General features: G+C 36.1%; 1 protein-coding gene across 1 annotated transcript in view; it reads left to right on the forward strand.

Annotated features, from left to right (window-relative positions):
* The first annotated feature begins 8,373 nt into the window (after nt 1–8,373).
* Nucleotides 8,374–22,077, forward strand: part of LOC145672795 (pickpocket protein 28-like) — a 32,668-nt gene continuing 18,964 nt past the window's right edge. Inside the window, exons 1-2 of the mRNA XM_081741952.1 lie at nt 8,374–8,473; nt 19,944–20,061. Of these exons, the coding sequence (XP_081598078.1) occupies nt 8,469–8,473; nt 19,944–20,061 (123 nt within the window). The 5' untranslated portion in view covers nt 8,374–8,468. The remainder of the gene's footprint in view (nt 8,474–19,943; nt 20,062–22,077) is intronic.

Raw genomic sequence — 22,077 nt, forward strand, 5'->3', positions numbered from 1 at the left:
AAGGAAAGCAAAACATATATCGTAGTCATTTACGTTGCGTGTAAATATACCGGAGTGTAAACGTGATAAATGGAAATAGGTGGGAGCAAATAACGCCTTCGAAGGTGTGCCAACAAAATACTCTAACCGTGATAAACGAAGAGAAACTCTTATTAACGAATAGTATTCATGGTAACAAAGTAGGGTAGCACTTCCTGTAATCGATTTACGGCGCCACTTGTATTTCAGGTTTTGTCTCGTCATAGAGGCTACTTACTAAATGTGACATGAAAGTTTTTTTTTTTTCTCCCCACTCTGTGATTAAAGCTGTGACTAACCTAGCATGACAACATTCAAACATGACATTGTTTAAATGATTAAATCAGACGGTTTGATTTACCTACATTAAGAGAAGACCTGAAGTTTGGAGAGGAATGGGTACCCAATTTGCACAGCCTGGGTTAGAAATACATTCTACAGGCCAACAAATTGAATCTATGAGCTTAAACTATTTTCAATAATTATCCATCTCATTTACATTTTATAATTGGACCGAACATTAGGCTAAACGCCTATTTCTTACTGTTACAAATACGCAGGATAAATAAATTAAAACATCATTTGCAAAATTTTTGTTTCAATGTGGGCATTTTTTCTTATTTCACTCTAGCTACATTGCCTATATTATTGATGGTATTATTAATATTGCCTTTCCTTTGCATTTTGTTCTAAATCTACACTTCATTGTCATGAATACATATAGAGTAATTCTGGGGAAACCGAACATAGTAAGCATGAAATTGAAAAACTCTTACACTGAAATGGTAGCACGGCTGATTGACAATTAAATATGAATAGGACAGACCTTCTGTATTCTGAAAATACAAGTGTGGTTCACATTGTGTCTTAAGTAACGTGCACGGAAAGAAATGAATGATACAAGATAAATTATTCACTTCATCCCACATGTAGGGTGAAGTTAGTATACATATGTGGTGAGAAGAAGTGCCCTCGGCATAATGAAATTAACAAGATATAGACTGCTATGTATTGAGTATACAGCTAACGAATACCTACATGATGTACAGGTACATAAGCTATTGTTGTAGAAAGGCTTAAGAAGAAAATATACATACCAACCCGAGATCGGGTCCCAAGCAACGTCTCGGGAGCATTGAGTTTGATCTTACAAGAAAGAGCACAATATTTGAGTTCCCAATAAGTTTTGAAACCTGGTTTCTCCTATATGAGACTGACTGTGATTTGGAGGACAGAGAAGAAATACATGTAAATATGGTCTTTGGTCCATATTGTATACATGAAATGATTAATGATATGTGGAATTAGTAAAAGGACTATTCACATCACCCCAAAATATGTTAGTCACTTCACCGCACCTCGTCGTCTTTTTTCAAAACATGTTTTGTATCTTTATATTCGCAATATATTGAGGAATATCTATATACATGTATACCTAATAATCGTCTCATGCTGCTGTGGAAATATTAGGAACAACACAATTACTTGAGGAAAGAATTGCCCTAGTTTCTTACTGTTCCATATTACAAATGTAACAAAAGGGCTACAAATCTACTGACCTTCTCTACTGTCCGTGCTCGCTGCATTCAGTTGTTTGTTTCTCTCCACTGTACACTATCTTCTTCGTCAGCCCCAGACTCAATACTGCACATACAGGTGCTTTGCAAGGTCAGTGCCGATCATACCTTTTTGCCAAATATCACTAACCTTAACTCTATTCACTTCACCCCTATGGTCACTTCCCCCCGAATTACTCTATTTTTCTGTGAGGAAAAGTTTGTATCACAAGAAATGTTAAAACATAAGAAAGTAACTTATGTCCACCTCTTAGTCAAATTCTACCCGCATACAATGGAATAACGTCATCGCAAATGTTCAAATATGGAAATTCACAAGCAAGTAGGCTATCATTTGCATGTCCTATCGAGATCTAGGTAGGCCCTATTTACATCCCTTGTATTAGAAGGATATTTTAAAATGTACGATCATAGAGAGATACTTGACAAGTTAAATGAAAACTGTTATGTGCAATGTCACACTGCAAATGTATTAAATTATAATATATTGAATAATTTATGCAGATGGTGAACAGAAAAATGGAAACACCTGTTACCAGATTAATATGGTGTGGGGCCACCTTTCGCCTTCAGAACAGCCTTGATGCGACGTGGGATGGAGGAATAGAGGTCGTGAATGGTAGGAAGTGGAATTTTACACCATTCATCGTGCAGGGCATCGCCCAGTTCTGTGAGAGAGGATAGAGGTGGAAATCATCGCCGGAGTCGTGTTTCCAAGACGGACCACAGATGTTCAATTATGTTGAGATCTGGGGATTGGGCGGGCCAGGGGAGGTGTTGAACTTCATCCCGATGTTCCCCTAACCACGCTGCAACAACACCAGCTGTGTGAATGGGTGCATTATCATTCTGGAAGATGGCGTCATTGTCCGGGAAGAACATCCGGACCATAGGATGCAAGCGGTCTCCTAAAATTGTGGCATAATCTTTGGCAGCGATTCGTCCGCTAAGTGTGATCACACGACCAAATGGAAACCATGATATGGCGGCCCACAGCATCACCGAGCCGCCGGCATGTTTCACAGTTGGGCGGAGACACTGCAGATCATAAGCTTCTTTGGGCGTTCTCCACACATAAACACGGTCCGTGGTTGGAAATAGGGTGAAGGATGACTCATCCGACCATATCACATGCTTCCAGTCCTCAATGGTCCAAGTTGCATGGTCGCGGCACTATTTGCGGCGTGCGAAAGCGTTATTTCCCTAATGAGCGGTTTGGCCCGTGCAACACGACCCCGTAAGTTCATGTCATGTAATTCGCGGCGGACTGTGATTGTCGAAACAGGGTGAGGGAGGTGCTGATTGAGTTCATCCGTCACTTGCTCCGCGTTGGCACGACGGTTCTGCGTGACAATGCGCTTTAATACCCAGCGTGACCTGTCACTCATGATTTTCTTCCGCCCACTGTTCCGCTTCCCCGATGTGGTTTTCCCGTGCGATGTGTAGGCTATCATCACCTTCGACACTGTCCCACGCGACACACTTAACACAGTAGCCACTGCCGTCACACTCACTCCACATAACTGCGCACCAACAATTTGCCCTCTTTGAAAATCTGAGAGGTCTCCCATTTTACACTGTCTCCGTCTGCTGCAGCTACTGGACACTGCTGTTCCACTGCGTTTGACGTAGTATGGAGACCGACCTAACACACCACCACCAGCGGTCCGGCGCTGCGGGCGCCACGACACCACTGCCAACCCGTACATCTGACGTGTTGCCAACTACAGGTGTTTCCATTTTTCTGATCACCATCTGTATATTCATATGACCAAAAATGTAACTCCTTAATCTGTTAAAAACTTTGGACTTTTTGACAGAAGTGAATAGAATGTAAATAGCATAATTATTTAATAGATGGACCGAAAAATAATTCCATTCTTCTATATTTAAAAGGGGTTCTCTGTAAACAAGAACCGCACGTTTGTGCACTATTTGTCGTTTAAGTATAGTTTCTTCATGTCAGTGAATGTGTATGTTCATTATTTCAAGATTGATATTACATAGTTCAAATTTTACTCCAGTTGTCTTGAATTATAACTGCATATTTTCCTGTCTGTTTTTCATGTTTATAGTTTCGAAACATCAGGTCTCTACTTATAATACATTTTGCACTTATTTTTTTTTTATCATTTACAATGATCATATTTTGTTCTAACAATTCGTAGATTTCAAATTTTTTCCATTGTTGCGTCTGACTGCTGCCTAGCACCAAAACTATTTTCAATTTCTTACTTCACAGAGGTGGGGAGTCCACTAATTTCGGTTTAGTTATCTCTACCAAAGTTTACATCAGTTCTTGGTAGGAAGTATAGTAATAATTGTTGTAAATTATTGAGTGGATCTAGAAATCAGATGCATCACACTTAATCAAAAATACATCAATACATTCTTGGTATACTAGTCAGTAATGTTCATGTGGAATAGTGTTCTGTGTAATGAAAAATGTTGTGATCAGATGAAACAATTGCCTCCAAATTGTAAAGTTGAAATTCTATCAATTTTACCTCAAATCTGTTCTGAACAGTAGGACTTTTCTCCAGGCGGATTTTGTCAAATTGCGGCTCAAGCTCTACGCAATTTGTGGTCGGAAGCCTCTCACCAACCAATATACCCGCTACGGTGGGATATGATAAGCTGTTCACTAATGAAATTGTCTAATATATCTTTAACAGTTTTACTTTACTCATAGTCTTTTTTATAGTACATTTACTTTTAATCTGTCGAGGTATTTCAGATGAACAGTTGATTGATGTCAATCAACTATCTCTGATCAGTGTTGGGTGTGAACTTTGATTGGTTTTGATATAAAATTTAAGTTTGTTAATTTACAATAGTAATGAAATGTACCAAGCAAGCCACCAAATAGTAAAACCTTCATTAAAATAATGCCTTCGTACTTTGAAAAATATGTTCCAAATGGTTGTCTCTGTGAGTTCTGCAGCTCTAGTTAGCCTGCCTTGTTTGCCTAGTCGGAAACCCGACGCTGACGACTCAAAGACAAACACATAAAAATAATCGATAAAGGCGGGCATCTTAAATCACTAATATTTTGTGTTATTTTCCGTTAAGTTCGGTATAGTATACGCTTCGTAACTAGTACTGTTACTGTTAGTAATAGTGGTTATAAGTGTTAGAAGTAGTTGGTAATTACATGAAGAAAGCATCAGTTTTATTTGTATCCTCAATTATACAAATGATACTAAGCTCTGGGATTTCTACTATTAAATGTTAAAACCCTGAAAGAGCCGCACTAAAACATGACTTTGTAATGGACGTATCCTGCGCAAGAGTGTCTTATAATAGCAATTTAATTTATTTTAGTTCCAGGACAAGATGGTTGGTTCTATAAAACCTGGTCTCGGCGCCGATGAAATTCACGCTAACCATTCGCGTCTGTCACTTCACATTGAAAACATTAAGTTTGATTACGAGACGAGATGAGACATCACTTTAATGAGTTTTTTGCAAGATTAGGTTGCTTCAACTCTTCTTTCGTAACCAACCTTAAGAAATTATTTAGTACAAGGCATACAATTTCCCATAACTTTCACTACAGAAAACTAATGTTACTTTTAAAATTATTAAATAACAGTAAAATAACTAATTATCGATGGAAGGTAGATAAAACTTGAGAAGTTGAGATTGTGTCACATCTCATAAGAATGGTGGAATACATATATTTTTTGTTTTTTATAATAATACATCTCTCAAGCCGTATATGGCTTTATCATTCTGCCTCCATATAATCTTGTTGTGCATTGTAATTCAGTTCTCTGTTGTACACAAACGTTTTTCCTGCCAAAACATATGATTCATTGAAATGATAATGTTTTCCACACGTGGTCAAGTATCACAGTCAGGGTGTGCATGATACGCCAGTACGTGAGACTAGCTGAAAGTGTAACGCGAACTTTTAGGTTTTGTAATAGTTTAATTGTTGAGTTTTTACTATTATTATTTTATCCGAGTTCCCTTAATGTACATACTTGTACGGTATTGTATTCTCTGTTAAATTGGACGTTAACTGAAAATAAAACACTCAAATCGGCGAAGAAGAAATGATGCTTTTGTTGTCAACAATTCTTCCATGAGTCAGTGGCCGGTACGAAGTTCAGCAAGCACAAATGCCGCATTGAAGTTATGAGTAGGATTAACTTTCATACTAATAGAAAAGTGCGTTACCTTATATTTCGTATGGTAGAATAACATCATAGATAGAGCTTAACTAAAAGTTCTAGAGATTTACATTTAGGGAAGGACACCGTATAAAAAGCATTGCATTTCATCGTCTATCCGATTTGGGTAATTTTTGGATATGTTGTAGCTGAGTACCCCCCGGTCAATTCTTTATTTGGGGCCAACTCCCTATGAACAACCCTGTGACCTCCAGAGGTCACCAGAAGTCACACCATACAAGACGCATTGTATTTCCTCGTTTGTCCGATTTGGGTAATTTTTGGACATGCTGTAGCTGAGGATCCCCTGGTCAATTATTCATATGGGGCGAAGTCCCTATGACCAACCCTGTGACCTATAGAGGTCACCAGAGGTCACACCGTACATGAAGCATTGCACTTCTTCGCCTGTCCGATTTGTTGTAGGTGAGGGTCCCCCGGTCAATTGTTTACCTTACAACCAACCAAAGGTCACCAAAAGTCACATCTTTACGTGGACTATCCTCATTTGCCGTAGCTCAGTATAACACATAACTAACTATTTTTTGTATGCTAAATTTGAGCCAGTGTGACCTTTGGTAACCTCTGGAGGGAACAAGGTTGGTCATAAGAAGTTGACCCCATTTCCCGGGAGGTCCTCAGCTACAACATATCCAAAAATCTACCAAATCGGACAGAAGAGGAAATGCAATTCTATTTATACGGTGCCCTTTATATATTAATTTATTATTTATTTCTTACTTTGGGCATCATCCAACATTGCGGTTATACAAATATCAATGCGCAAATCTGAACATGGTAAAAATGGCACTCGTATTTCGAAATATGAAACTGGAACAATGCATTTGTAATTACGTAAATTGTTCCAATAGCTTTCAATCGGCCACCGACCTCTATCAGTGTCAGGGAATTGACAATACAAGCAAGGAAATCTATTACCGACGATTGTTAAGTGTTAGGAAATAGCATGCCTATTTTAAAATATGATTATTGACCTACATTTACGTCCTTTGAATGGAAGGTACATAAGACAAGACTATTTTAAATTGGAAACTGAACTAATGCAGTGTCTTCGATTTTATTCCACAGACCTTATGCACTAGAGGCATACATCTTAGGTGCTAGATAGGAAGAAAAGGAATTATTATGGACATACGCATTCACATTCAGATAAATAATTTCATTGTTTGTGTAGATGACTTTTTATGACGGGGCCTCATACGTTGTAAGTTTGATTCTGCAATGTCACTTTGTAGAAGTATTTAATTTTCCATTTTAAGTTAACAGGAAGTAATTCATGTTATGGTATTTGCGTGTTCTATAATCTTTCAATTTCTTAAGAAATTGCATTTAAAACTCTATACTCTGTGTATCCGTCCGCAAGAAATGCAATCTCAAGAACTTTTTCATGTATCGCCGTGAATTATAGCCACGATGAAGAGAGTCGTAAGTTAGAAATCAAGTTTGTTAATGTAGATGATCCATCCCCTTCGACCCAAGGTAAAGATAATAAAAAATCGGTTTCCCATGAATTCCTGTGGGAGTAATTATGAATATTATCCTCGCTTAATAGGCTATTTGCAGTGCTGTTGAAATTAGAGGTTAGTACAGGGCTAGCCTAAATGATTCATCGGGTACCAAAGCACTGTTAATTCACAAATATACGAAGTAAAAAGACGAGTGATACATGAAGAGATACATGCCCTCAAAATGTTCTGGTACATTTAACAAATGTTCAGTGTGTGAGGCCTTCGTCATTGGCACATATCCAAACCGTAATCCAGTTCAGCCGATATGTTCAGTAGTATATCTGCGTTAATGTCCATCACAGCAGAAGTGATGCGTTCTTGCAGTCCTGGCTGTGTTGTTGGCATTGAGGATACACAACAAAAACTCACATGGCGTGAGATCTGGCGATCTGTGGGGCCATGGAAACAGACGAATATCACCCATACCAACGCAACCTATCCAGTGATGTGGTAGTTCTCTGTTGAAGATGGTGCGGGTAATTCAGCTGTAATGAGGTGGATGTTCGTCCTGTTGCGTACGAATGCACGCTGAACGCTCGCAACAGATGAGCACATCGAATATTCTAACCATACACGCTAGCCTAGATTCGAGCTGTTTAAACTTGATGAGAGTATCTATCTCTTCATTTATCACCTATCTTTGTACGTCATATACTTGGAAATAAAGGGTGCTTTGAAACCCGATGAATCATTTAGGCTAACTTTGGATGCAAAATACAAATTTGTATTGAGGGTATGATACTCAGGACGCAAAATATTAATCTTTCCGACGAATTTAATCCTAAGATAAAATGCAATGATCTACTAAACAAATCTAAAACTAATATATTTTCTAATTTCAAATTCACTCATCGTAAAGTAATCGCTAACTTGATTTGAGATAAAATGCTGCATTTAAATCTAGCATCGGTAAAACTTAGTTTGTTAAGAAGTTGGTATTACCAGAAATTAAACCAATCTCCTTCATGTGGTGTACGCTGTAATAAAGCTACTTGCTTTTTTTTCTTTTTTGACATTTGTTGTAGGTGATGCCAACCTGTGGTGACTTATTCGCCCTCTGTGCATGGAAGGGAGACATTTACAACTGTTGCCAACTGCTGGAGCTACAACAAACAGAAGAGGGTTTCTGTTACTCCTTTAACTCTGCCACCAGTTTCAATGGAAAGATGAGGTAAATTAAATATAGATATTACTGACACACGTAAATTCAAATGATAGCTTGGCTTTGTTACAATCTAAATATTCCTTTATCGTTGGTACTCCCATGCGCAAAAAAAAAATTGCGCGTATACTGTAACTCACGATTTTTCTCAATTATTTCATTTTCCTTATGATTATGGGTAAAATTCAGTTATTAGTATGTGGAGATAATAGAAAGCAATCCATCTAAGGAGATATTTCCAAAAAATATAATAAAATAATATAAATATAAGCAAAAAACAAAATTATGTTCGGTTTTGTGTATACTGGCAATAATGTTTTCGAGGGAATTTTTGGAGTAGCACAGCACGGTTGTAGAGGGAATTACAGAATTGGTAACAGAACAGGGAGACAGTTGAATCAAGGAACAGGAAAGTGGAGTAGAATATTGCATTTATTGGCTTAAATCTAGGGTGTAAATTGTCTGCCAAATATAAATTAGCTTCTGTAACCAATATGTTGTACGGAAATATATAAACAAAGAGAAAAACTGTTGTCTTAAGTTTGGAAGCACATGCTCTATAGCCATGAGCATTTATTTCTTGTGAAAAAGATAGGTAACAAAAGAAAGTCTGTGTGGTCAAGTGGGTAGAGTGACGGATTAGTAATTCTTATACTGTTTTGACCCCAGATCGAATTCCATCCGATCCTGTTCAATTTTTTTCTTTAGAAAACATTGTAGAAAGTATAATTTTTATGTTAATAACAATATAATAATGAAATAACTTTTTGTTTTTCTGATGACGTATTTATTCAGAATTAGCTTACTATTTATTACTAATAGCGATTGTTTTTAGTTTATGGTATGGTATGCTTAATCACTCCTTCTCAGTTTTTTTTAACACAGCAGAAGTAACTTCAAACTTCAACTCACTGCGAGTATGTCTGTAAAAAACAAAACAAGCGCGACCTGCAGCTTTACACACAGCGTGACGAACACAATCACAGCCATAGCTCGTTGTCTGTTCTAGTGTTTCTGTGTGTGTGTGTTCCTTTTTAGAGTATTGACTCTCTCTCTCTCTCCTTTTGTTTCATATCAACAAGTGCAACAAATGCAAATCTGTGTAAAAAAAAATCAAGAATGCTTTCTTTAAACAAAACTAAATTTTACAGCTCTCTTTGTGAATAACACGAATGCTTCCGACGAATTATACAGTAGCGTGAAAAACTAATAATAAAATGATCTAACATGCATAAGCTTCTTTTTTTTAGCGTGACAATACATTAAACATAACAAATTAAATTTTTGGGATTAAAAATTATCACATTACGTGTCGGTGTAGGCCTATTCGTTTTCACATTCGAGCGACGAAAGAAGAAAGTGTGGTTATAATTATAAAAACCGAATACCAGATTTCAATGAATATAAGTTAACATGGCTCCTACATATCGAAAAAATGATTTTTCGATGTCTGTCCATCTATTCGTCTCTCGGTTCGTCATGCTTTTACACGCACTCAAGTAGAGGCCATACTGTTCAACGAATCTGGACCGAATTCTAGACATAACGTTTTAATAACATACTATCTTTCGAATTTTATGTCCTTCGACATCTAAAAGTAAGGGTAATTTACTGAAGGATTAAAATTTAAAACAATTCAATTTTCTCAAGTAAAAAAAGCTGTGACGATTTTATTTACTTTTTATAAATATATATTTTATTAACGAATCTCCACCGCATATGAATAATTTTTCTGAAAAAATATATATGGTGTAATTTACTGTATGGTATGCGTTCTTTTTGCAGAATTTTCTCAACCACATTTCATAAATATACGTATCATTAATAACCTAACAAACAACTCGTTCGAAGGAGTAGCTTAATCTTAGGGTGAGCTTTACCCCGATAGTTTTCCCATTAACGCCTCAGGCAATTTTGTTCATATTTCGTAAAGAAATGTTTCATTAATAAACTAACATACAGCATAAATCGTTTATTCCGATAACATACAGAAGAAGTGGTTTTCTCAAGGGTTGAATTTTTTTGGACAATTTTCTCAGTAATAACTGAGACAAATTTGTTCTAATTTCAGTAAAATATTTTCTGTAATAATCTTACAATATTGTATAACTCGCTTATTCCGAAAAGAAAAATCCAAAAGAGATACTTTGACAGTGAATTTTTTCCCGACGATTTGCTTAAAAATTACTCGATATACTGTCAAAATTACAGATAGAAGAGTTTACCTTTGGGGGTAAGCTTTTCCCGATGACCTTCCTAAAACACACAGGAGATGTTTGTTGTTCATATTTTATAAATACATGTGACATAAATAACCTAGCTATATGGTATAATTCCCTCATCCGGAAAAACTAGAAATGGTATATTACTTTTGACAGTAAGTTTTACTCTGCGATTTTCTCAAGAACGACTCAGGCGATTGTGTTCCTATTTCATAAATAAATGTTTTACGAAAACACTAACAATATAGCATAGCTCGTTTGTCCTGAAAAGATCCACAAGGGATAATTTATTCTTGGGGGTGACTTTTTTCATGATTTTCTCAGAAATTGCTCAGACGCTTTTGCTTATAGTTCACATACAATTATATCCTTAATAATTCTAATATATGGATCATGTTATTTCTAACGAAAATATGACCAATGGGTACTTTACTTTTGGGCCTAAAGTTTCTTCTAGCAAAGTTTTCCAAAACATTATTTTATTCGCAATTTCCCAAATAAATGTTTCAATAATAGTTACAGCCTAACATAAGTCAGTGTAAAAAATACAGAAAGTACAGTGCGTTTGCTCCGTATCCTTTCTTAAATATATTTTTTAATGTTACACCTAATCACAATTTTCCGAACAAAATCGAAACTTCTTTTTAAATGTGCCTTGTTGTGGTCAAATGGTTCAAGTGCATTGGTTCTGGATTTGATTTCCAGTGAGAGCTAGTGTATTTTCATCCAAGAGATGTGACACGTCGGTGCAAAGAAAAAAAGTGTTTAAATAAGCCTAACCAATCTAATCAACAAAAGAAATAATATAATGTTACAAAATTATCGTAGAAATGTTGTTAATATTAGGTAGGTGCGACTAAAATGTCCAAACGATTATTGTCAATTCCAAAGGCCTTTGTTTTCGTCCGGCGGGAGCTCATGTGGTTCGGATTCTACGTTAATCAGTAGGTCCACGTCTCATATAGCCTCGCTGCTGAAAGGGACGTTAAACTCAAAATCACATCACACATCTTTGTTTTCGCCTTTGTTTTAAATGTCTCTGTTCATGAGCTCCTTAGTGGCTAAGCGGTTAGCGTACGCGCCTTTGGCGTGGAAGACCCGGCTTCGATTCCCGGCGAGAGCTCACGTGCTTCGGAGTCCACGTTAATCAGTAGGCCGACGTCTCATATAGCTTCGTTGCTGAGCGAGACGTTAAACTCAAACTCAATGTCTTTGTTCATAAATGTCTTTGCGTATGGTTTTGCATATACGTGGCATGGACAGAAAATTTTGATTTCTACGCCATATGTATCTAATTACATACACAGCTATAGAACGAACACAACAAACTTGGAATTTCTACATTGTTTGCGTATGGAAAATAATCACGCTCTACTGCACAGGAGAGCCGTGTGTATGGAATTCCATACACATGGCAATCAACGTAATAAGAAATGTATAATAATAATAATAATAATAATAATAAATAACAGAAGCTCGACAAATATTCTTGCAAATAGTAGGAAAAAGTTTGCGTCACACAGTTCACTTTGCTGGGCACATCAGTGTGCCGCGTTATACCGATTGTGGCACACTGGAATATAGGTTATGTTTTTTTTTCCAACTATTCCAACTGCTTCAATTGAAATGGATCTATAATAATAAGAGAGTGAATTTAGTCTTCTTACCCTTCGATTTAGAAATAAGGTTCGCGAGAATTTCATAAAAGAATAATATACCCAGAATTGTATATAGTAGTTGGTTTTATTCGAAATTACATACTTCCGGCAACTGTTTTTTGATTGAAATGATTTGAAATGAAATCTTGAAGTTTTACGTCCCACGATTATGCCGGATAGGCTAAAGGAGACAGTGATGATAAGAAATGAATGAAATGATCGAGTGAAGAAAGTGGGATAAAACGGGAGAACCTCGAGAAAACCCACGCACAGTGTTTGTCCAGCACAAGGTTCACTTGGCGCGAGCATAGATCAAACCAAGGACTCCATGCACCAGAGGTGAACGCTCTACCATTGAAACACCGTGGGCTCTGAAATTACTTAAAGGAGAAAGGGACTACTTTATGAAAACTTGATGACGAACACATTTCTTAAAAAATACCAGCTTTTCGTGAAATATTGCTTATAGACAGGGGCGAATTAAGGGTTTTGGGGACCTAGAACCGACTGTTTTAAGGGGTCCCTATGTTAAGAATAGTTCCAGTGCATAAATTTTCTTTTCTGCCTTCCACAGCCTCATAGGCATATGGAACTACCGAGAACTATGCTGTAATATTTGAATGTGCTCCAAGTTTAGAATAATTAGTTTAGTTAAATTCATTATTAACAATTAAATAATTGCATTCATTATTAACAGGTAAATGCTGCTGATAGAAAGACTTAAATCTAGTGATACCGCGAGCGGGAAAAAAATTAGCATCGGTCTCAAGCCTATAATATAATAAGTTGATTACTATATTTTAGTATTAAACAGAGGGATTTTAAAGGGCCCCCTGAGCTTGGGACCCCGAAGCCTGGGCTCCATTGGCTCCGCACTTAATCCGCTAATGCCTATAGATTATAAATTAAAGGGGACGGGCCGGGTCCGTTGTAAAAATTCCGGCCCGTGCAGACCTCTAGCCCCTGTGACTATGCTATCTTTGAAAATACAGTAGAGTTTCGCTTATCCGACATGAAACAGGCAGGCAGAACGCCGGATAATATGGATGTATTAAGGAAAGACCTATTAAAAGTCAAACTATGATATAATTTTACATATTACGCATCTAATTATCATGTTTTGCAAGAAACAAATACAATGCATTGACTCAGTGACGTATTCAGCGTGAGGTCCTGGAAGCTGTCCCTTACCAAACCTCAAGCACTTTTTAATAAACCTACTTTTTCCCTTTTGAGGTTCTTTTATGTCAGATTACTTTGAGTCAGTGTCCAAACTGTGGACAATGCGTTGTTGTTATAATTCTAACAAGTAACACTTCCCAAGTGTAACACTCCGATTTTGATAAAATTTGGCAGGTAGATACTACACATAAAATAAACAAATAAGTGCTTCTTTATTTTTTGCTGAAAAACAGCAAAAGCCCTCAGGCAAAAGCCCTCACCCAAAATTTTGAAAGTTGACGCCCGAAAGGCAAAAACAAGTGGACCAAAGTGAACGAAATTGAGAACAGATATTGCGGACATAAAATTAGGAAATACGTGTTTTGTATTTTCCTGAAAAAAACGGTTAGGTGGGGCACAGACCCCTCCAAACCTTTGATCATGAAATTTCAAAAGTGCTAATAACAGTATGCCAGAAGTGCCTAAATTTACACGAAGAATTGGAACAAAACTTTGTGTTAGTACAATAAGCAAAAAATAAACAAATACGGCTTTTTTATTTCCTGCGAAAAAACGGTTTTAGGGGGCAAAAGGTCCCACCCAGAATTTTGAAATTGGACGCAAGAAAGGCAAGAAGAAATGGACCGAACTGAATGAAATTGTTCACAAATGTTGTAGAGGTAAGATGAGGGAATACGTGCTTCGTATTTTCCTGAAAAGAAAAAAAAAAACTGTTGAGTGGACCGAGGCGTTGAGTGTCGGAAGGAGAGGACCGAAGCGAATGAAATTGTCTGTAGATATTGGATATGAAAAATAAAGCCTCTCGTGTTTCACAAGCGTCTCCATCAGATTTCTTCAAATTTGGCATATCAACAACAAGCACAAACAGTTAGCGCATTTTGTAGTATATCACGAGGCAACTTTAACCCTTATAATGTTTTTCCTCATAAACAAAAACACGTGCCGATTAATTTCCTGTTTGTTGTTGATGTGCCAAAATTGATAGGGACATCTTAAAAAGACGAAAGTCCTTATTTTACATACAGTCTATACAATATCTACACACAATTTCATTTGCTTCGGTCCATTCCTTCCTGCACTTTTACAGTAATATTTATATATATTTTTTTTTTTTTTGGAAGGGCTCTAGGCCCCAACACTGTTTTGTCGTACAAATTAAAACGCATTTCATTTATTGTTTTGCAAATTGTCCCTATACGAAGTTTCGTTGCAATTCTCCATACTCTTTAGGAACTTCTGACGTATACTTATTTGCACTTTTAATATTTCGTAATCAACAGCTTAGAAGGTCCGTTCCCCACTCAACCGCTTTTTTTCCAGGAAAATACGAAACACAATTACCTCAATTTACGTCTAGAATATCTATGCACGATTTCAAAATTTTGGGTGGGGAAGTCTGCCCCCTAAAGCCATTTTTTCGCAGAAAATAAACCCGTATTCGTTTGTTTTTTGCGTATTGTCCCTACACAATGTGTCGTTCAAATTCTTCATGTCCTTTAAGCACTTCTGACATACTATTATTAGCACTTTTGATATTTCACGATCATAGTTTTGGAGGGGTCTGTGTCCCACCCAAATGTTTTTCTTTTTCTTTTTTTTTTTTCAGGAAAATACGGAACCCGTATTCCCTCATTTTTCGTCTGCAATATCTTTGCACAATTTCATTTATTTCGGTTCACTTCTTCTTGCCTTTCGGGCGTCAACTTTCAAAATTTTGGATGGGGGCTTTTGTCCCCTAAAACCATTTTTCCGCAGAAAATAAAAAAAAAAACAGGTATTCGTTTAGTTTTTGCGTATTGTCCATACACAAAGTGTCGTTGGAATTCTTCGTCCTTTAAACACATCAGACATATTGTTACTAGCACTTTTGATATTTCATCATCAAAGGTTTGGAGGGGTCTGTGCCCCACCTAACCGTTTTTCCAGGAAAATACAAAACACGTATTCCTTCATTTTACGTCTGCCATATCTGTGCACAATTTCGTTCACTTTGGTCCACATTTTTTGTCTTTCGGGCGTTAACTTTCAAAGTTTTGGGTGAGGGCTTTTGCCCCCTAAAACCGTTTTTCCGCAGAAAATAAAAAAAAAACATGTATTCGTTTATTTTATGTGTAGTGTCTGCCTGTCAAATTTTATCAAAATCGGAGTGTTACACTTGGGAAGTGTTACTTGTAAGAATATACCGTAATGCCATTGATACCAAGTGGGATTAAAGAACACTTTTAAATGGGATTACAATTTCGTTTCCGTTCTGTTTATAACATTACTGTATTAGAACGATACACTCATTACCATTTGCTATTTTTGTTATGTGATATACGTAGCAGACAGTTTTCCTTACATGTCTCTAGAAAATATTTTTTTTTGATTTCGTTTGTGTTAGAATGCAGTTTGACCGGTTCATAAATGAAAAGTAAGAAATGTTTAAGAGAAATACAGAACTGTTGCATTATTATTATTATTATTATTATTATTATTATTATTATTATTATTATTATTATTATTATTATTATTATTATTATTATTATTATTATTGATATTTTTGAAACATTAGAATTACGTGCTTACGAGCTTTCGTGTCGGGCCCCCTCCGAAAAGTAAAGCTGGATATATGCCTGCACTGAATGATAGACGTATGAGTCAAGGTATAGACGGGCGTGCTAGGCGATCGAGTCCGGAGCATCAAAAACAGACTAAGACCACAACTTGCAGTTTTTCTTGCCGACTGATGCTGCTTTTTACCTGCTATGATATGTCGGATAATGTGAAATAAACGAAGGTCAAGACCATGGCGTATTGGTGTTTCATGCACCTAGACCTGTAAAATATTTGTGCCGAAAACATCTTTCACCCACTAGCTAAATTTGTGTGTATGATCGCACATCTTGCCTTATAAAGTATAGTCTTATAAAGAATATATAGGCCTATAGCACGCTAAAAACCTAAAGACCAAATTCAATGATTTTCTATAGTTTTCTTTTTTAATAACGGGAAACTTGTTTATTTCATCACGATAAATCACGTTTGATAATAAGATGTCTGTTTCTGTCTATTTATATTTTTCATACTTTATTGGAGACAAATTTGTTTTTTTGTTTTTTTTTCAAGAAAAGAGGATGATAAAAGAATCTATATAACAGCATAAACTGAAACCAATGGCTATTACTAATAGTACACTAATTCTAAATAAATACGTCATCAGAGGAAACAAAAAGTTATTTCTTTAATGTATTGTTTCAGTTTTTATTAACATACAAATTATACACTTCTATAATGTTTCGTAAAAAACAAACTTGAACAGGATCGGATGAGATTCGATCTGGGGTCAAAACAGTATAAGAATTACTAATCCGTCACTCTACCCACTTGACCACACAGACTTTGTTTTGTTGCCAATCTTTTTCTTAAGAAATAAATGCTCATGGCTATAGAGCATGTCACTTCCAAACTTAAGACAACAGTTTTTCTCTTTGTTTATATATTTCCGTACAACATATTGGTTACAGAAGCTAATTTATATTTGGCAGACAATTTACACCCTAGATTTAAGCCAATAAATGCAATATTCTACTCCACTTTCCTGTTCCTTGATTCAACTGTCCCCCTGTTCTGTTACCAATTCTGTAATTCCCTCTACAATCGTGCTGTGCTACTGCAAAAATTCCCTCGAAAACATTATTGCCAGTATACACAAAACCGAACATAATTTTGTTTTTTGCTTATATTTATATTATTTTATTATATTTTTTGGAAATATCTCCTTAGATGGATTGCTTTCTATTATCTCCACATTCTAATAACTGAATTTTACCCATAAACATAAGGAAAATGAAATAATTGAGAAACATCGTGAGTTACAGTATACGCGCAATTTTTTTTGCGCATGGGAGTACAGTGGTTACCGCGTGTGTCTTTGGGTTTGATACCTTGCGTGAGAGAATCGAAGGCTCTGCACACTAACTCACATTAGAAAGTATCGTCTTAATAGACTTTTCGCTGACAAAGATCGTTGGTGCTAATGAATTAATATATCAATCAATAAAGGCTTGTAAGTGGATTTGATCTTGTATCAATCCGTTTCAAATAGAATTGTATATCTTTGTAATACCTCATTTTACAGTGTGTTTCTTCCTTCCACTCAGCATTCTTTCTCTCAGATAACTTCTTTAAACAAACTTAATTATCCCCTTCCAAAGACTCAAATATGCCCACTTTTTTTTTTTTTTTAATATTCATTTTCTGCCATTTACACTTTTAATATTTTTCTGACTATCGATATTATAGTAGGGTCTTAAAACTTCCAGGTATTATACTATAATAATTTCTTAATATTTTGACGTCATGAGTTAAATAATCTATTGCACTAGTTTTCAGAAAAAAAAACATTCTGTATTCAAATAGTCCCGATCTACATAATAGCTGCTGGTATACCCTACTTAAATTCTAACAGAGTTCAAGTTATTACGAATATAGATTTGTCATTTACAATTGAGTGCTCTGTGACGTCGCCGCTTTCTGCTCTCGTTGCCAGCAAACTACACAGAAAGGAAACGTTGTTGGCAGGAAAATAGATGTTGATATACAAAAATCAGCACAAGTATGCAAATGAGGATATCGATGGTTTTGCAATAAGTTTCTCATAAATCCATAATAATTTATGTTCTGTCAACACCTGTTTTATTCGATTCCCCTTCCTCGTAAATTTTCCTCATTTACTTAGTCTCTTATCTCTATCTCTTCCCCGTCCGTAAAAGTGTTTTCTTACTTCTATAACCTTCAGTTGGAAATGTCTGGTATGAGTACTCAGACGTGTTTTACGTGACTCTTAGGTAGCATTTGGCAAATTGAGGAGCTTCCGTTTCCACGACATTTATCTACATCTTAGACTAGCAACAAGATGGTCAAGCCGCGGTGCGGTACAAGCGAGAGAAAACATTGAACGGTGGAACAAAGCCTCATATGGAATACTCACCTGAGCACGTAATAAACAAAGAACTCGGCGTATTTGTGATTAAGACGCATGGTCCGTCACTCAGGCGTCTCTCCATTCCCTTCTGGTTCCAACTGCCTCACCTTCGCTGGCCTGGCCTCTGATGTGGTCAATATGCGGACAGCCTTAAGATAAGAGTCAAACGCCTTTAGCTGTGTAGCACTTATAATTAGGGCTCGGAAGTTGAAGACCCAAAATTACCTTAAAAAGACCTATAAAAAAATAAAAATATCTAGAAAAAAGACCTAAAAACTGGTAAAAAGGATGTAAAAATAAGACCGAAGTTAATTAGAAGTTCATATTTAATGGATACAATGCTCAAGAAATAAAAGCTTCTGGTAGGTTTGTCCTTCTTTCACAAACTGAAGTACAAACTAAAGAAAAGAAAACTCCTCCATCCTCACCCCCTTGCTGGAGAAGAGTGTTACGCCCCTTTGTCTGACTTGTAATTGTTGCAGATCTGGTCTTATCAGTCCAATAGCTGAAGAATGTCTTATCATTGGGATTTTCTTTACTAAAGAAAAGATGTTTAATAGGTGGTGGTGATTCGGGTTAATGACCAGTAAATTTATTGTCTAAAGATAAAGAGCAGAAAAAGACGTTAAGATCTACGAAAAGCTTAAAAAAGGACCAATAAACAAAAAAAAAAAAACGAAAAAGGCACAAAAAGAAAAAAGGACAAATAAAATCCACCATTTTCTGTTATACAATGACCCAAAATGAATATAAATTATGTTAAGCCTCGTCTTCGGACACTCGTAAAAAAGAGAATTTTTCCACAACTTCCGGGCCCTACTTATAATTGTCTCTGTAATCTCCATTTTTCTTCCACCGTATGCTGTACTTAAATGGAACGAAATGTGTATATTTCTGTTCTGTATTGTACAACTCTATAGTTATTTCATAGGTTCTCTTCTGATTAATTTCATAGGTTTTTCTAGTTCTGTATTAAATTGTTATTCTTGTAATAAATATTCTATTTCCTTTATATATCTTTCATATTGGTATCTTTCTTCCATTTCACCATTTCTACACTAACTTTAATTTCCTGTTGACATTTCAGATTCAATATAATTGTAAACATTATATTATTATTTAAAAAAAAAAAAAAAAAAAACAGTATCCTCTCTTGAATTTTTTATAGAGGAGTTAGCTGTTGTAGAATTTATTACAACGCTCACCCCATATATTTACAACTTTAATTAATTAATATTTTACAACAAACGAACAGGTCCGGGGCTCTAAATAAAATAAAGATTAAACGAAACGATATTTTTATTTATATTATACAAAACGAAGAATGCTGGCCAAAGTATTCTCTTCTGCCTTCAATAATTGATTTTTAAAGTAACACACTTCTATGGCAACAATGAAATTAAGTCCATTAAAGAAAACATTACTCTGAATTCTATCCTTCTATATTTTAGGACTAACAATGACTTGAAAAGAAATTATGCCGTGGGTGCTACATCAGGTCTGGAAATATTTTTCAATGACGTAAGCAATGAATATCTAGAAATAGATGACCGGAAGAAGGGATTTAATGTAAGTACCTTTCACTGTATTTACAGGGTGACACCTGAAAGACCGACCCCTTTGAGTATATGTACAAGGTGACCCAAAAGTACGTATACAGTACCGTGCTAATCAGGTCATTGCATTTAATGTCATTTCTTATTTTTATCTATCAGGTAGTCTTAATTTCTTTATTATTTGTTCTTAATTACTCTTTTCCTATACCTTAAGCTTGGAGCAGCCGAAGCAAATATGCCCATAAACTAGAATGGTATACTTCATCAATGCAGGGGTGTATACTTATTTTTGGACCACCCTGTATAAAAATTAAAAAAAAGGCTGGTATAACGATCTTTGAAGGGTAAATTATCCCAGACTGCTGCACCGATTTCGGTGGTATATAAGTGGATCCTAATCTACCTTAGATTTTTATTACATTTTCGGTAAGAGTATGCAAAGGGCTAAGGGCGTAGGAAATCGAAAATGACAAATATAAGTGCCCAATGCATAGTCGGGGTTCCTGAAGTGAATATATTCTGTCGTGTCTAATCAAATGTGAAACAAGGCCAGCACAAGTTACTAGAAAAAGAATTACGAAATGGTTTAGTTCTTCTACAAACTGCAATAAAAGAAACTTTAACTACAATTTAATTACAATCCTTTGTAAAGTCAAAGTGGACGTCAGTTAGCTCTCCTATTCATACAGCAAAAAAGTCTACGTGTGCCATTAATACTTAAACTTTCATAACATTTAACAGTTACATTCTGCATAATAATGCATTCTGCATAGAGTTACATAATAATACATTTCTATTATTATTAATAATTTTTAAATTATTAATAGTTTTTAAATCTTTGTTACGAACACAAGGCACCTTGATGTATCAGTACCGTTAATTTCTAATACTTCAGTAATGCTAAACGTTATGGCGAATTATCCTGTCTCCTACCTGATGCCAAGACATGTAACTAGTCTGCAAGACATTTATACAGGAGTGAAAGGTGTGCGTCCACTACATGTAGAATTTGAGAAGTGTGGGAAGAAACGTCCAAAATAAAGGCACCCCCCATTGGTGTTCCATGTAAACCAAAAATACCTTGGTGTTGCTAGGGTTAAGATAGCATGTCAATTTTGTAAACGTCGCTGAAGTTCAACGTCAGTGCAGCCGTAGGTTTAAAACAGAACCTACAACACGCTTGGAAGTTTAAAGGTTTGCCATAACTTATAGATGCAAGATGTCACTTATAATGCATGCAAGTGTAAAGGAATCTGTGTTTGGTGTTGGCGCCCATATTAAAGACTGTTAGTGATCAAACTATAATTGATTGATTGATTTTGTATATAACTTATTTTTCTAGCGAACAATGATGTGATGGGCCTGTTTTTGTCCGTGCTGTTTATGTTTTGTAAGATTTAGTGTATTTTGGGAAAGGACAGAGATATTTGCATTATTATTATTGTGTTTATGTTGCGGCGCAAGAAGCAAGCAAGATGCAGACTAATACTCTAAAGAACCAGCGACTGACTTCTGTGTTTTGTTGATTCAGCACCTTGTAATTGTGATATAAATTATGTAATTGTTTTTATTGTGTTTTGAAATAAATGTTTGAGAGACTCTTTTCCTAACTCCTCCCACTTTCTTATACCACACCTCCCGTGACGTCTGGGACTCGCTACTTGGCTCACTTGTAATAATCGGCGAGCCCTGGACCCAGCGTTAAATAGGAACAAAGAAATCTTCTTTGGGGAGTTGGATTGCTAGTTGGACTTCCAGTTGAAGTTGCTGTTGGCCAGTGGTCGAGATCCTGGTCCCCAAGAGTGAACTTCTATAACGGTTCTAGACTAGCAGTCGGCAAAATCCCTTGAGAGAGGAAGGAGCCAAATCTTTGGATACGTGACCCGATCTTCGAGAAGTGACAGCTCTACACCTAGACGTCGTAATGAAGGTATTCTTATCATACACTTAGTTTTCTCCCAAACCCAGTCCTTTCTAGAAAATCATTTCTCTAAATTCATTAATGTTTATACATGCCTTTATCCCAGAG

This window comes from Thermobia domestica, chromosome 16, assembly GCF_964235325.1.
Source record: "Thermobia domestica chromosome 16, izTheDome1.hap1.1, whole genome shotgun sequence".
NCBI lineage: Eukaryota > Metazoa > Arthropoda > Insecta > Zygentoma > Lepismatidae > Thermobia > Thermobia domestica.